Source organism: Epinephelus fuscoguttatus, linkage group LG19 (assembly GCF_011397635.1).
Source record: "Epinephelus fuscoguttatus linkage group LG19, E.fuscoguttatus.final_Chr_v1".
Classification (NCBI taxonomy): Eukaryota; Metazoa; Chordata; class Actinopteri; order Perciformes; family Serranidae; genus Epinephelus; species Epinephelus fuscoguttatus.
In genome coordinates, this window is record NC_064770.1 from 18,130,778 (window position 1) to 18,147,598 (window position 16,821).

The 16,821-nt window shown below is 42.0% G+C and overlaps 1 protein-coding gene across 1 annotated transcript in view; it reads right to left on the reverse strand.

Moving 5' to 3' along the window:
* Positions 1-2,786: 2,786 nt before the first annotated feature.
* The window catches only part of hs3st4 (heparan sulfate (glucosamine) 3-O-sulfotransferase 4), a 108,372-nt gene continuing 94,337 nt past the window's right edge, over positions 2,787-16,821 (reverse strand). The window contains exon 2 of the mRNA XM_049561228.1: positions 2,787-3,527. Within this exon, the coding sequence (XP_049417185.1) occupies positions 2,873-3,527 (655 nt within the window). The 3' untranslated portion in view covers positions 2,787-2,872. The remainder of the gene's footprint in view (positions 3,528-16,821) is intronic.

The following is a 16,821-nucleotide window of genomic DNA, read 5'->3' on the forward strand; positions in this document are numbered from 1 at the left end:
CCTTTTTACACAGCTGGTAATCATTCACTCAAATGAAGTGAAAAACCAATTAGTTGGTAGTAATGGAGACTTCACTACTTCTACAAACATTACCTTTTTTTTTTTAACAGCCAAACTATTTAGACTGGTGTGCTTCTAACAGCTTAGTTTCGCTGCACCCCTTCATTACACCCTACAGTGCTATATAATTATAGATCATATAACAGAAAAGTGAACACTTTAAAGCATCTCTCATACCCAGATTACAGCCTTTCAACCCCAAATAAACACACAAAGCTGCAACTGCAAATCATTTCAAGGTACACCCAGGTAGCTTTTTTCTCGCCATGAATCACTGTTTCAGCTCTTTGCCAAATTGTCAGTAATGACTGACAAATATAAATTTGTACTCCAATTTGAAATGATGGCACTCGAGCAGTGACAGTTTGATGAGCAGGCGATGCTCGTCTATCATCACAGCCTTCTTTACTTGACGCTGATGAACCAAATAGCGCGGCGTGACCCCCAACGGGAGGAACACATGAAGGACAGCTTAGCATGCCTTTCATGCGTCGCAACTCTCGCAGGATGTATCACAGTACTCCGCCTGTACCTAAAACAAGCAAGAGGTACAAAAGAAAAAGGGTGCCTGTGTGTGTGTGAGAGTGTGTGTGTGTGTGTGTGTGTGTGTTTCGGTTAATGAGAGGTTGGATCCAAGTTTTAACTTCGGAGAGGAATTCCCTCATGCGTGTGATCCTGGAAATGCAAATGACAGGAGGAGTGCATATTCATAGATGGGAAAATGGAGTCCTCATCTGTCCTAATAACACTGTAGGGTGCCTTCTGTGGATTTCTTTGAGAGTCTCAACACTGAGTAGGAGGGACTGTCTGGTTTGGAAGGTGGATTATACACGTTCTAAAGCTTGGGGGGAAGAAAATATGAATAAATAAATAATGATAAAGGCCTTTTCTTAAATGTATGATTAGCTTGTCTTGCAGTTATCTTCATACAGAGTGCTGCGCCTTTTGTGAAATGTCTTCCCACTGTGCCATATCGGCTCGGAGAATGGTGTGCGCGTGAAGAGAGAAAAGATAGGAGGTAAAAATGCAGAGAGACAGAAAGATTGTCAAGAAAACACCAAGGGATGGCTGCACAGAAAAGCCTCAAAGTGGAAGTTGTGACTCTGGGATGGCGAGACTCAGAGGTAAGTGTTCAGGCTTGGCGCTACAAAGGGCAGTATAGTGCTTACTTTGATTGAATCAATTGCTCTGTGTAAGTAGCTGCTGGTGCCGGCCTCCCCAGGGTGACAGAGAGGTCTGCGGAGAGTGAACCAATCCAGCCATCCATGGCCAGAGAACAGGGAGGATTAACAGAGCAATGCATCATAGCTGTAGCAACCAGTGATGTGTAGCAGACTGTATTTATTGACTCATTGGCTGTATTGATTGTCTCAATTGATGAAAAGTCCAGAGACAACAGACAGACGCACAGTGAGTTATGCAAAAAGAAAAAAAAGAAAAGAATAAAGATGATGGGTCAGGTTGTTATTTCATTGCATGAGTAAAGGAGCATTTCACAGCAAAACCCTGTTATTCTCGACACAAACCCAGTTAGTCCTGCTGATCACAAGCAAACCTCTGATTACAGCACATTTCCCTGCCACACATGATCTCATTCAGGTTAAATACATAAAATAATGGCTTGGTAATTTACCTGGGCATGTATGTAGCTTTTCCTTGACAGCAAATTCTCTCTGACATTGACATTGTTCCAGCGGCAGCGGTTTATTTAACACGCCATTAATCTCTAACGACAGAAGACCGCGCCGCAGCAGATGTTTGTTAACAAACTTCTGCTCGGTCCTCCGCTGTTGTTCTTCACCCTCATTGACATGTATTACTGCGACAAGAGGAGGGTCACGAGGCAAACAGTCGAGGACTGCGAGAGTTAACTGATGTTTTGGGTGCTTTTTTTTTTTTTGGGCAACAGGAAATTGTTTTTGTCAAGATGCAGAGTTGTTTGATCCACAGCTAACCCTTGGTATTTGTAGTACATGGATTCATTTGTCAAATTATGCCAAAATCACTGATACTGCGCCACATCTGAGTGCATGGTCATCAGTATGCTAATGCTCAACTATGCAGTGAAACAATCCAATTATTGAATGATGGCCACTGTACATCAGCTCTCTTATTGAATATGTGTGCAATTAATGAGTGCAGAGCAACTAGAACACTGACACTGAGTAAATTAACACTTTGGTAAACTTAGACGGACAAAAACAGGATTGTCTCCACTCCGAATATGGACAACTGAAAAGATGAGCACATGTCAGAGGATTATTGTATTATATGTCTATCATTTTTCTCTTTTCTCTCTCTTCTAAAGCAGCAGGACAGTGTGGGAAAGACAATACAGAGCACGTCATGGCCTTAGCCATTGAAATAGAATATCTTTTTGTACTGAATGCTGGTGAGTGGGTGTGAGGGCAACAAACTGCAGGAAAGTAAAGGGAGAAGAAACAGGCAGAGTTTACCCTTAGGGCTCATGAGGTAAGGACACTTAACTTATCGCATGCATTGCCATAGTCAACATGATTTTTATATCAGCTCTATGCTTTAAAAACAAAAGGAATAAATCATCTCCTTTTCACAAATATAAATATATTTTATGTTTAGTATATACAATAATGATTTGCCATCATCAACAACATTAGTATTGAAGGGAGAGAAAAAGCATGTCAGTAAACTCTTGCTAATGGATACAGACACTGCAAAGACAGCCATGATTGATTGGCGTGCTCAAGCACTCTCTCTGAAGACGAAGCGAGACAATAGTAGTTTTATTGAAGAAGGCTGGTTGTGTGGCTGCGCCGTGCCATGCCGCAGTCTACTAGTCCTGAGAGCTACGAGATTCACTGTCCTCCTCCAGCTCCCATTCAAAGTTCTGCCCGGTCATTTGGTAGAACATCATGTTAAAGGGTTTGTAGAACTTGTGCAGCCGCCGAATCACGTCCGGATCAATTTTAGGGTGAGTTCTCCCTTTAGACTTGCCGAGGCATCTGGGAGTGCTGCTGTCCTCAGGCTTCTTCAGACACGGAAATCCTTTAGTTTTATTGAAGTAAAAGTGTTTGTCTGTGACGATCCGTTTGAGCCCCAAGAAGTCCTGCACTTTGGCCATCTCTCCCGCGGGATCCACGATGAGCCTTTCCCCGCTGACAAAGTGCATTTGGGAGAGAGGGAAATACTGCATCCAGCTCTCCAAGTGGAGCGCATATATTCCTATACGCAACGCACTCCATGAGGCGTCTATAAGACCCAGCGTCCGGTTCTTAAAAGCAAGAACCTCAAAGGTGGGGATCTCAGGTTTCTTGGACAAAGTCTGTGTGTAGTCTGAAATAGCTCTAGTGACAGGATTACGCACCACTATAATAAGCTTGATGTCTCTGGCCATGGAGTGGATGCGCTTTGGGGCATGGTTAGTCACAAAGTAGCTGGGTGTCTTCTCCATGGTGATCTGCCCTTCCAGCGTTGAAGGCATCAGGTCTCTGGAAACACAAACAGGGAAAGAGAGAGAGAGAAAGAAAAAAGCCGCTTAGCACAGTATTATCCTCAACACCTCTTGCGGTGCAAATGAAATACCCAAGGACGCAGCGCAAGCAAATTTGGTACATTTATTAAGCAGTACATTACTTGAAATTACAAGTGAAAATAACTGTTATTATCACTGGACATTATGTTGTGAGGAGAAACATACAGCTAATTACATCCATGGAGTAATATGCAAGAGATAAAAGAAAGAAGATGAAACGGCAGGCAAGCAAGTATGCTCATTGCTTAATTGACTCCATCTGTGTTACTCCAGGAGCTGTTTTGGAACTTTAATAATGAGTTCGCTGCATATCATTAATACTGGGGTGCCTGGGGTATTGTTTTGTCATACATTTATTATGCATGCAAGGCTCACACTCTGTGCAGGCATTTTTATTTCTTATGCACATGCACTTCCTCTGCAATGGGTGCAGGCTTTTCTTCTCCTCTCTGTGCTACGTTTAAGGTTAGGGGCTGTTCATTGACGGCAGCGGTGATTAATTATGAGATTCAAGGTGATAATTTGTAGTACAATAGAAATGTCCCCTACTTGAGAAATTTATCTCAGGAACAATGGGAGGCCATTTGCCACATCCACAAATATTATGTTCGACTTGGTTTTGTAGGGATAAGACAGTGCAGAGTATATCATAGAAGCAAGTCTTGTTTCTACACCTTCTATTTTTGTATCAATAATAAAGCATAGCATTCGCCTCAGGCAAATCCTTATCAAATGTTTACACTGATGTTCACTCCAATCCGAGCTGTTTTCTTTGTTTGTAGGCTATGTGATTCAGTGCTAAATTGGTACATTAAATCCGCTGTGAGACACGCCGTTTATTTCACTACTAACAAATACGAGCACAGGAGCTCCACAATATAATATAAAGTGCAACTAAATCCAAGCATGCACACAGTTTTCTTCTTTTTTTTTTTTTTCTACTACCCAAATTAAGTAATGTTTGCTTGGAAATTAATGCATAAACAGCCAACCAGAAAAATCCAAATTATTCCATCTGGAGACTCACAGAGTTAGTGCAGAGAAATTCTCCATAATTCTGGGATAAAAGCTATTTCCTTCTCACTGCAATATTTTTTCCATTAGGCTGCCCTGCGCCACAAACCTACAGTTGTAACGATATAGTCACATCAATCATTTGCATCTTGGACATATTCTAAATTAACTGTTCTCCAGCAAAGAATCCAATTTACTCTGCAAAACATAAGAGCTGTTATGCACATATCGACCACCCTCACACACACACACACACATGCACCCATGGATACTGGGCTGAAAGTCTCACAAGTGGCCTGGTAATTGCATCTCAGTAACAGTATTGCCTTCCTGATGGGTAATTTCCCCCTGGATTATGTTTGTCTCTTGACAGCATAGAACTGTGGTTACTTCTAGGCCTGTAATGGGATATTAAACATATCTACTGATAGCACAGTGACTAGAAAGAGTATTCGTTTTCATTATATTCCATCACTTTCCACACTTCCTCCCTTACAGTAATGAATGGCTAAAGATTTTTGTAACCTTTCAAGGACTCCAAGCGCTGTCTACCATTTAACTCCAAAGTACAGTAGGTGGTCCGCGGGTGCAGCCTCACCATGTATGGTAAGAAAAAAAAAAAAAAAAGCCCACATGTACCACAGCAGATCACCTTGAAACATCCGGTATCCTACTGTATGGACCTGAGCTGCAGTGTCTCACTGGTAATGTGCTGTGCATCTTTGGAGCATGTCCAATTGACAGGACAGATGTACAATGTTCAAGGTTACCTTTTTGAAGGCGTGCACATAACAAGCTATTGTCCTCGTGGGCTCAGCGCTAATCATCATGCATTTAATTATAAAACAACGGAAACTGCACAAGCCAAATACTTTGCTATGTTACCCAGGCTCCATTTTGATTGGGAATCAGTCATGGATCATGTACGTCTACATAAAATGTCAGCGGGACGACGAGGCGGGACGGAAATCAAAATGCTGATAAACAAGCTAATTTCTCCGTGCATGGCAAATGACTCCTCTGGCCTTGCAGTCTAGTGGAACTGGAGTAAACAAGAGCAAACCGTTAAGTCTTGCTTCTTTTCTCTCCGCATCAGCTGCACTGCTCGACACAGGTCATTCAGGTGGGTAGGTAAATAAAATCCATAGCGCTAAAGAGGCCCTGCGAACCATCTGCTGTTTACTGCTTCAGACTGAGGACATACCACATAACATTTACTTTCTTGCATTTCTACACATGTCCAAAGCTTTATTTACATAAGTGTGAAGATGAAGGCGCCCCGCACTTGGAGTAACTTTTAATGATATATGCTGTGAGAGGCATGCTACAGCCTGAAGGAGAATTACCTTTGTTGCTTGGAGAGACATAGTGGATGCAAGTAAATAATACAGACTAATATGACTGTGATACTTCACTGAACAGAAAATAGTTGAGTGCCATTAAATTTCCTTGAAAAGCAGCTGAATGCGGTCTCATTACTGTTCTGCAATACATAATAAAAAAAATGAAAAAATGCACGCAGCCAGATCCACTTAATGCAGCTAAAACATTATCCAAGTCAGACAAATAAAAAATAAAGCAGAAAATCAACCTTTAAAACTACATTTCTCCAGTTTGTATTGAGGTTGTGTACTCTAACTTAGGAATGAAATCCATTTCACACCCATTCCACATGATATTCAGATCCGAAGGACGCCCCGTCATCACCAGAGGTTGATTCATCATTCAGAACATGCAGTATACCAAATCACAGCAAATCTTTGTGTTTGTTAAGACAGAAACTAATCTTCACAGATAATCACAACTCTTCATGCCTTAACGCCCACCGCAAAAGCGCTCTGGAACATGGCCCGGCGTTTAACTCAATGTTTCATTATGTTCTGTCAAACTAGTGTACAGGGAATATTTTGAAGCATGATGAGGTGAGGGATCACGCTAATTTACATTCCCAGATACCAATAGGTCCAAGCTGTTTCTGGAGGAAGAGAGTTTCTCCAGAGAAGCCGAGTTGTTTCTAATAAACTCTGGCAGAGAAATAAAAGCTCCCCCAGTCTCTCATTTGGATTGATCAGGGCTCTGCTGCAGAGTATCAATCCGCCGAGCTCCCTCCATGTCATGTCAAATACAATCAATTATTCTAAAGGAGTCCACTCATAATAAGCTCCTGAGTCCTTGGAGAGCACATTTTGGAGACGGTGCCAGTGATGTGGGCAGACTACTGTGATCCACTGAATGATTCCTAAAAAATAATATGATGAAATTGAGGTGTGAATCGTACAGTAGAGACAGGCAGTAGTCCCTCTGCAGAACTCTGTAGGAATCTTTGCCCTTTGCAGAAGAAACATATTTCAATTACATTTTGTAAAAGAGGTGATAAAAGTTGAAAGCCGCATTTAATTTTACGTACAAGTGTTTTCTGAAAAAGTCTGGCATTTTCTCAGTAAACTGAGGCCTTAACTGTCAGTGCAGGCAGACAACAGAAAAGATAATGAAAGGCATTTGTGTTGAGGTGTTACTCTGAGTCCGATTTCAAATATCAATCGAGGGTGTAAGCAGCTATTCATCAACAACAGTCAGTCAGGACATTTGAAGTGAGAGATACTGTGGTCAGTTTGCAATGAATAATCCCATTATTACACCCTGAGTGACATGTTTGTGATTACAGCAGTACAATGAACAAAGACATTGGTTTACTGAGAGGTGGAGAGAGGGAGAGGGAGAAAAAAAAAAAAACGGTCGGTCAAATGAGTCATTCTTCACTCGGCTCTCAACAAGTGGATGTGTACATGTTTGGCACACATAAAAAAAAACCAATCCTACAGGCCAGAGCAAAGGGTCTTAGTGGGTCTGTTATGGAGTGGGAGGCATTGTTTTGTCACGGTGAAGGTGCAGCTTTAAGGAGGAAAACAAATACAGAGTATGCTGCCATTCTCAGTGATCAGATCAGGCTCAAGTAATGGAGGAGAGTTTGGTTTGTTTTTGTTTTTCTCAACCTGAATCTGACCTTTCCACCTCAGTGTAGTGGAAGGATCATTTGCTTGCCTTGAAGCTATCAATTGGATCTAGTTATGTAACATACATGACCTACTGAGGGTTAAATTGTGGTTTTTTGTTTTTTTTTTTATGTAGAGAAATGTGTACCCCATGCAACTGCAAAAACATTGACTGTGACTATAATATTTAGTGCAGACTCTAAAAGGGGAATTACGCAACAATATGTTTTATCAAGTTTCCTGTCTTCGCATTATTATCTCTGCCAGGCATATACCTGAATGGGATCGTACATTCTGTATCCAGTACTAATCTCACATACTACTGGACCCATCAGCCTAATATTTTGTGTGCGCATTTATGACTGTGCACTTAAGGACCTCTTGTGGTTGTGCTGATTCACAATTATTGAATAACCTGTTTTATTGAGTGCTTTGCATCATAAAGCATCATTGACTTCTGACTTATCACTCCTCTTCACTGATGGCAGGGACTTTGTAAGATCAACAAAATCACATCGCTAAAGGCATTTCCAGCAATAGGGCGAAAATGAGCCTTACCTGGTCTGTTGTAGGCACATTTTCATCTTTATCTTGGTTAAAAAAAACTGACTTTCATAAAATAATTGGTCTCATTTGAACCAGAACATCTGCAGATTGACACTACACCCAATGCAAATGCGCATTTCCTAAGAATGACCCACCCTATTCTGCCTTACTCTACCTGTCATTGGTTTACACTGACATTCTTACCCTAACCCTAACCAATCTCACTCCTCTTGCCTACACCCAAAAAATCCAAGTCAACAAAGGCAACATGCACTGGGCAATTGCAGGAATTACAGGGCAATTTGACATAGTGGCCAAACTGTGGAATTACAACTCCCAGGTCTATCATAGCATTAGCAAGAGGGTTCCTGGTTCGAATCCAGGATGGGGAGTTCTAACCCTAGGGTGGGGGAGCCCTTCTCTGTGGAGTTTGCATGTTCTCCCTGTCGCAACGTGAGTTTTCTCCCACAGTCCAAAGACATGCAGGTTAATAGGTGACTCTAAATTGCCCGTAGGTGCGAATGTGAGTGTGAATGGTTGTCTGTCTCTATGTGTTAGACCTGTAATAGTCTGGCGACCTGTCCAGGGTGTACCCCACCTCTTGCCCAATGTCAGCAGGGATAGGCTGCAGGCTCCCCGCTACCCCGAAAGCATAGAGTGCCGAAGTCACGCCCCTTCCGGTGAAGCTCTTGGGACCTTACGTCGGAAAAAATATGAATGGCAGTGAATGAGGAGAGAAATATTATCTTTTGGTCCCATTTGAGTTGTGACATGAAATCCAAATATGTCCTTAATGAATTTAAAACATAAATTTTAAGGTCAAGAAAGTCATACTTTGTGGTAAAACAGTTGAGATATAAGCTTTGAAAAAAACGTAATTAGAAAAACTACACAGGAGGCGGTCGCGTATGTGACATCATAGCTTTCGCTCGCTTCCAGCAGCTTGGAGTGACTGCAACCTGGCACAAAACACACAGACATCTTCAACCATAAATCAATTAATCATAAAACAGTGGCATTTCAGCGGGGAGGCCAAGCTGCAGGAAGCGAGCGAATGCTATGACGTCACATACGCAACCTCCTCCTGTGTACTCTTGAGTCCTTCTAATTAAAAAGCTTATATCTCAACAGTTTTACCACAAAGTATGACTTTCTTGACCTTAAAATTTATGTTTTAAATTCATTAACAACATATTTGGATTTCATGTCACAACTCAAATGGGAACAAAAGATAATATTGCTCTCCCTATTCACTGCCATTCATATTTTTTCCGATCTAAGGTCCCATGAGCTCTACCGGAAAGGGCGTGACTTCGGCACTCTATAAGCGTTTACTGAAAATGAATGAATGAATGAAAGAAGGTCCATCATGTGATATCATGGGGCCCAAATTGACTTTTTCCCATAGACTTGTGCTGTAAAAGGTATATCTGTTAATTAGTGGATAGATGACAGCATGACAGCTCTAATAAAATACCTTCCACTATCAGGATTCAGTCCATCCATTCGATAATTTTATGACCTCTTTTAATTTATCCCTGTTCAAGTTAGCAGTGGGCTGAACTGGAAGTTAACCGTTCAGCCGGCAAAAGTCACATGTGCATGTAATCATGTAATTCATGTAATTTTACTCCCGGGAATTCAAACGTTTTGGCTTCATAAGCTGAGCAACTTTCATATGAATGAAAGTGTCTCTGTCTCCAATGTTGTATCCAGTTCTCTCTATACATTTATGAAGCAGCTGTCCCGTATTCCTGCTGCAACATGTCTGCCATGATCATGACCACTTTATTGACTTTTCTTTGTTTGGGACGGATGAGGGAGGTAGGGAGGGATTTTACCAGACATTGTGTCCAAGGTTTGTCTCCATATAGCCTGTCTGTTCTGGTTACACCTTGATTATGTAACCAGAATATTGTCTCCCCTTCGTTTCACAACTCGTTTCACATACACGTTGCCATGCACTCCCTGTTTCCTGCCTACATGATGCCCCCAGACACACCTGACAGAGATCTGACTTAGCGCACTTTTCTACTTTAATATATACATTGGACATGTAATGAAGCTCTGGTGGAAACTACAAAGGCCTCCTTGCCCTGACACTCCTCACTTACACCTATTACTTCACCATAGCCTTTTATCCAATTAGTGTGCTTCATATTCTTCACACATTTATTCTCAAACCAGTCAGTCCATTTCTTTGCTTATTATGGTTACTGCTGAATCATTTTCCAGTATCTCTTTCTTTAGTCACTTCCAAATCCAAGTCCTCCAAACCTGGTGACGACAATTTCTCATTTTTATCATTATTAATTCAGTCTAATACAAAGTCCTACAGTGTTCATGTTACTTCTGCCTTTGTTTCTCAGAAACAACAGTCAGGTTTTTATTTCCATAGGAGCTTCCTGTCAGGTAAATGTGAACACAGGTGTCTTAAAGGCCCTCAAAACATAGTTCCTCAATCACCTTCCTGTAACGAGTGGTAGAATCCTTTTTGGAGCCAGAAGTGACACATATATGGAGCAGAGGGTGAACCTGTGGAGGAGTGAGGGGTGGATCTGACTGAGAGCCCAAAGTGACGCCTAGCCAACAGCCTGTCACTCCAAGCGACCACGCCCTTATTTTGGCATAACTTTCAGCCTTAATAACATTTAAATGGGTGAGTTACATAATAATTCACCCCCTGTGCAGTTGTTAAGACGGGGAAACCAGGCAGTACAGCCAGCCTCAAGTGACCATTACAGGAACTGCAGTTTTTGGCAGTTCATTGTTTGCTTTTTTCAGCCCAATAGTTTGCTGCTTGGTGTTTTGCATTCTATATTCTTATAACTATTGTTCTTTGGTGAGCCTTAGTACTCTGCCTTATACCACCTTCAGTCCAGGACCTTGATGGATTACAGACTCTACAACTTTAGCCCCGATTTCATCGAGCACTACGGTACAATAGTTCGATTCAGTATGCTTTCTTTCCATTTCCACTGCTAAAAGTTGTGGATGGTACCAATGGAACTGTTCTGTTCCGTCCCCACTGTTGGTCACCTTTCTGTTGGGGTACCTAGCACACAGATCTGGTAGTAAAAGGTAGTGGATAGTCACTCTGGGCTGAGTTGTAGCTGGTTTTGAGGCTCATGTTACCACTGTTCATACTGTGGAGAGTTTCATTAGTAAACTGTTACCATAAAAAGAAAGGATGTTTTGCAGCCACTTGCAGCAGCTGTGATTTGAGAAAAATAACTTTCACTGGGCCGACTGCCGGCAACTTTTAAGGTGGAACATTAACTTGTAATGTTACTCAGTGCATGAGATGACGATGTGAATCCATCAACACACCTTGAATTTTGCTGATAAAGCTTTGACCATTACTTCAGTTTTTATATGACATACACTTCGTGAGTGCTGGATGGAGCAGTGAGTGACAACAACCCCGCCCACATTTAAGGATATGGTTTACAGTGGAAATGCTTGGGTCTAGGTACCATGCCTGAAGGGTTACTTTTGGTTCCAAAGGTACCATACTGAAAGTGTTCAGTGGAAGCAAGTCTTTTGAGTCCATCATTTTACCTACATAAACTCACTTTGACATTTCTCAGTAATCAAATTCAACATTTTTGAGCCTGATGGTGGGATACAAGCCTGACTCTGCTGTCATGAATAAATACATCTATTATTATTATTGTTGATCTCCCCTGAGTAAAGTTTGCTTTAGTGACAAGTAAATCATGTCTGTTGAATGGCAAAGACAAAAAACAAGAAAAAACAGTGAGACTAATTAAAACACAACACACCCTCCCCACTCTAAATAAGCCCATTATACTTGTATTTCTGGAGGACTGTGGGCTTCAACAGAATAGTTGAGGATGGAAGTGACAGCTGGTCCTGATCAAAACCTTATTCCCAGCTCTCTTCCCGAGATCCCCTAAAGACCGTCCCACTTCCAACAGTGGGCGAGCCAGGTACTTCTCTCCCCACATCACCAGGCTGCAGTGCCGAGATCTAAAGCTGTGTTCAGATGCCCTTTGGACATAAAACATCATGAAATAAAGCGTGTTGACGAGAGAAACTATGGGGATGTTTGCGATGCAGTAGCACCCAGCATCATTAGTCTGTAACACTGTATATGAGGTGGAAAATTAGTCTATTTTTAACTATGTTAGAGTCCAGCAGGAACATGGAGGCAATCTTATCTCACATCTGAAACTCAGAGGATATTGCTTTTTTTCCAACTTCAGTGTCTAGTTTTAACATTACTGGCTATAAAAAGGCACTGATTTCTCCTCACAAGCCTAGAAATAAATATACTGTACAGTACAAACCCTAAACCCAAAAATAAAATTCTTACATAATGGCTCATCTGCGCCGTAATAAAACAACAGCAGTCTGCCACTCGTCTGAGAGATGATTTTCTTCTTTTATTGTTCTTTGCTTGTTTGTTTATTGTCCTTTGGATGAGCTGATGAGAGCTCGTTCAATTTGATCACAATTGCCCTCAATATTCAACGTTATTGATGTTGCCACTACAAAAACAAGCAGTCGTGATGTGTTGGTCCCTGCTCTGCAGCGGCGGCAAACACACCCCTAGAAGAAATGTCAGTGTCATTTATCGATGTGGTTGGAACACAGACAGAAACCTATTACCTGAAACAGAACATACCATCTAGTATTTTAAGTACATGCACAGGATTACAAAATCAACAGCTGCGTCAATCGATTTTTGTTTAGTACGGCTAACCTAAATATCCTGTTAGTGAAGTTAAAGAATGGTCTAACACAACAAATTATTTTCCATTTGTCTCTGCATCTCCCAACACTCTTTCAAAGTGTGTATTAGCTCAAATAAAAGCACAAAATGGCCAACTGTAATTGGAAGTCACACCTGAATACATCAGAGTCAAAGGCTAAAATTTACATCCTGGAAATGTTGCAGATCTGGCTCAGTTAAGCAGAACCAATTAATATGACAGTTTGAACATGATAGATTTCCTTGTCTGGGAAAAATGTCCGGCACCTCAAGATCCAAGCATTTCACTGAAGCTGACCGCAGAGGAAACTCTGCACCGCCTGACATACCCCGCAACATTTTACATGAATTCTCCCGCGTCGCTCTTTCATGCTTATTCACTACATGACATATTCATGAGATTTTCTAAGGCCTATACTTATATGATGTGGGTTCATTTGAGGTGATTGTTCTACAGTATGTGTTCAAATTGTAGTTTCAAAATGAGAGCATTCCTAGCAAACCGACCACATGCTGTGTGCCGAGCCTGCAGTGATGCAGCGTCTGACAAGATGACAAGATTGAAGGGCATCAATTACTGTGTGGATAAACAAGTGGCTACAGAAGATAAAAAACTGCTTTCCATCAGAGCAAAGCCATATGGCTGAAGCCATCATCTGAAACAAATGGAATAAAACCGGTCATTAAAGGCACATTAAACAGCATCTGTGTCTGGTTTCATTCCATGCAACAGAGAGTAAAAACGATTTTTGTTTAATTTTGAATAGATATAGATCCTGATTGACTATCAGATACCTGATATTTCCTGAGGTTTGTTGAACTTAGTGTAGAGAAAGCTTACAGGAAAAAGAGGTTGTGTGTCTTTTTCCCCCTCCTTCTTTCATATCCACCAGGTTATTTTTTGGCAGCACTATCAGTTAAAGACCTGAACGTGAACCTTTCCAGGAAATTACCTATCACAGTCACTTTTTTCTCAATTTTTTCCAATTCATTATGGAGCTGTAGGTCAGTGTGACACCACGAAGGAGGAGGCTGCACAAACTCTTTCCATGCTCTGTGTGGGACATTAGAGCATATATCCAGTAATACAGACAGAACTTGATTCAAAGAATTCAACACTTTTCTCCTTTTAGAGAAGTTTAAGGTAACTCACCAAATGTCAGGATGAATATCAGGGTAAAATTACGGCAGGCAAACTTGTAACTTTTGCTATTTCTTATATCGCAAAAAATTGGCAAAATGTGCCATAAAACTGTTGGGAAATGTCAGCATCGGTCTCTGTCCAACTGAAGAACATAAATATTACAGCTGGGTCGACATATTCTATCTACCTTTAATGTATTTACAATTTCCACAGAGACAGACTCAACTCTAAGTTTGCTATTTACTGATCATTGGCTCTATTTGTTCCGTAAATGCTCTTATTAGGCTACCAACATATCCAAAATTTTCAGTAAAGACAAAAAGCAGCAATTCTTAAACCAGAGACCATCTTGTAGTTGGGTCACTCCAGCTGCGATAGAGCAATCCACTCCCGAGGTAGATCAGATCGTCCATTAATCAGAGGATCAGTGGTTCGATCCCCAGGTCCTCCAGTCCAAATGTCTTGACCAGTATCCTTGGTCAAGATACTAAACCCCATACTGCTCCCCATGGTGTGTGAATGTGTGTGATTGGTTGCTGAATAGCACATGGCACAATGTATGGTAGCCCCGGCCACCAGTTTGTGATTGTGTGTGTGAATGGGTGAATTAAAGCGCTTTGAGTGGAAGGAAGACAAGAAAAGCGCTATACAAGTGCAGTCCATTTACCATTCTCTGTTTAGTATTAGGGATGAGCTAGTACACTATTATCTTCCTCTGTATCAACCAGTTTAATTATCTGTATCCCTATCTGTAGAGATACAGAAACTGTTACACATTTCTCTTCACGTCTTGATTATTACAACAGCCTTTATTCCTGTTTCAATCAAAAAACTTTGCACCAACTTCAGACTGTACAGACCACAAGGCTTTAAGACAAAACCAAGAAGTACATCCACATCACACCAGTGTTTGCATCTTTACATTGGCTACCTGTTTGTTTTAGGATTGACTTAAAAATGTTATTAAGCACTTTCAAGGCTCTTCATGGCCTGGCTCAAGATTATGGCCTCTAGTTTCCCGACGCAGCGCAGGGTGGCGAACCCCGCGCAGAGCTAGTTTCGAGCAGCACAACCCGAGGTCCGCTCAGTTTGGTAGTTTGGCAGACCGAGGTGTGCTGAGATGGATGTGGCGGCACAGCAGGGGGAGGTGTCGACAGATCCAGCTTGGCGCAGTGACAGTTTCGTGCCAAAAGGCTTCGCCGAAGGTGCGCTAAAAGCTCGCCAGCTGAAACCACGTCTACTGTCAGCGCAAGCGGAGCGCAGCCGGTGTAAGCCGAAGTTTAGCTGACCGGCGGACAGCGCGCACACGTCACCAAAACCTCACAGGCAGGTTTCCAGAATATCAGGCATATTAACGATGCAATAAATACCCCAAAAAACACTATTCAATGCAACTATCTGCAATCAGCACATAAATGTATCTCTATATCGACTGTCCTGTCACATCTGATGTCAGATCAAAGGGGATTGACACTGTTTGACACTGTTTGGCACGTTTGGCACGCGTAATGGAAACCCAACCTGATTTGATTAACACAGCTGCAAACTAATGAGTTCACATCCCTCTCAGCCAACCACAAACAGCCACAGCATCAGATAGGGAGTATATATTCAGCATCTGTCATCTTAGAAAAGTCGAAAGAAAAGAAACAGAGTGAGACTGTGAGAGAGAGAAAGAGAGAGCGTGCGCACGAGAGAAACGCAACATTGATTTACAATTGTGGTGACCTCCTCCCAGGCTACCTTTGCATCATCAGCCCGTGGAGGTCTGCTCGCAGTTCCGTATATTCGGACACTGCGAGCTTGGACCTCCCGGACCAAAACATCAGTTTCCTCCTGGCTGGAGGAGTTTGGCCGTCTGACGCTGCTGCTCTCTTCTGCCATGGCGAATTGAGTAAACTCTCAATATGCCTTCGCGCGGCGCATTTAAGGGCGAGGAGAGGGGCTCATTTGATTGGTGTGATGTGTGTAAAACCCACTCCACGCTTTCTCTCCTCCCTCTTTCCGACTTGCACAGGTAGGAGGGACGGAGGTGGGAAAGAGGAGTAGCTGCGCCAGCGCGCACGGTGTGCCAAACTTGCAAAATCCGCCTGGCCTCACCCAGTTGCCAGCCTCGCCCGGTCTGCGAAACTAGAGGCCTACATTTTACACCTGTTAGTCCCTTATGAACCTTTGCATAGTTTGAGATCCTTGGGCAGAGGTCTTCTGTTTGTTCCAGAGTCCAAACTGAAGACCAGAGGGGACAAAGCTTTTGCCACCAAGGCTCCAAGGCTCTGGAATGACCTGCCTGAGGATATAAGGCTGTCTGAGTCACTGTTTTATTCTTCTTGAATTTTAATTGTGTGGAGTTCAGTTGGGGAGTGGGTGTGGCTTAAGTTTGAGGTTGATCAGAAGTTGCTATGTTTATTTTTTATTGGAAAACTATTCAACAATCGATCTTTTTTGATCATGAGAGTAAGAGACTGACCAAAGCTAACCACATGAGAATTTATTTTCATCACAAATATGGATATTGATATTTTGTACTCATGATATTTGAACTCTTAAAAGTACATTTCTTTATTGGATACTCGTTTCATCCAAGTATTTAGCTCAACCCTACTTCTTACCCACCTACTTCAGGCATCCCTGCTTGCACCACACCAATCTTCAAACTCAGACTTCATTGTGAGCTCAACTACATACTTGTAAAATTTGGTGATGGCATCTTGTGCGGTTGTGACACTATCGCGTTGACAAATTTTGTCCACAGACATATACAAACAAAAGTACTCAAAAGCACTTCTGTAGTAGTTCCCACACACACACACACACA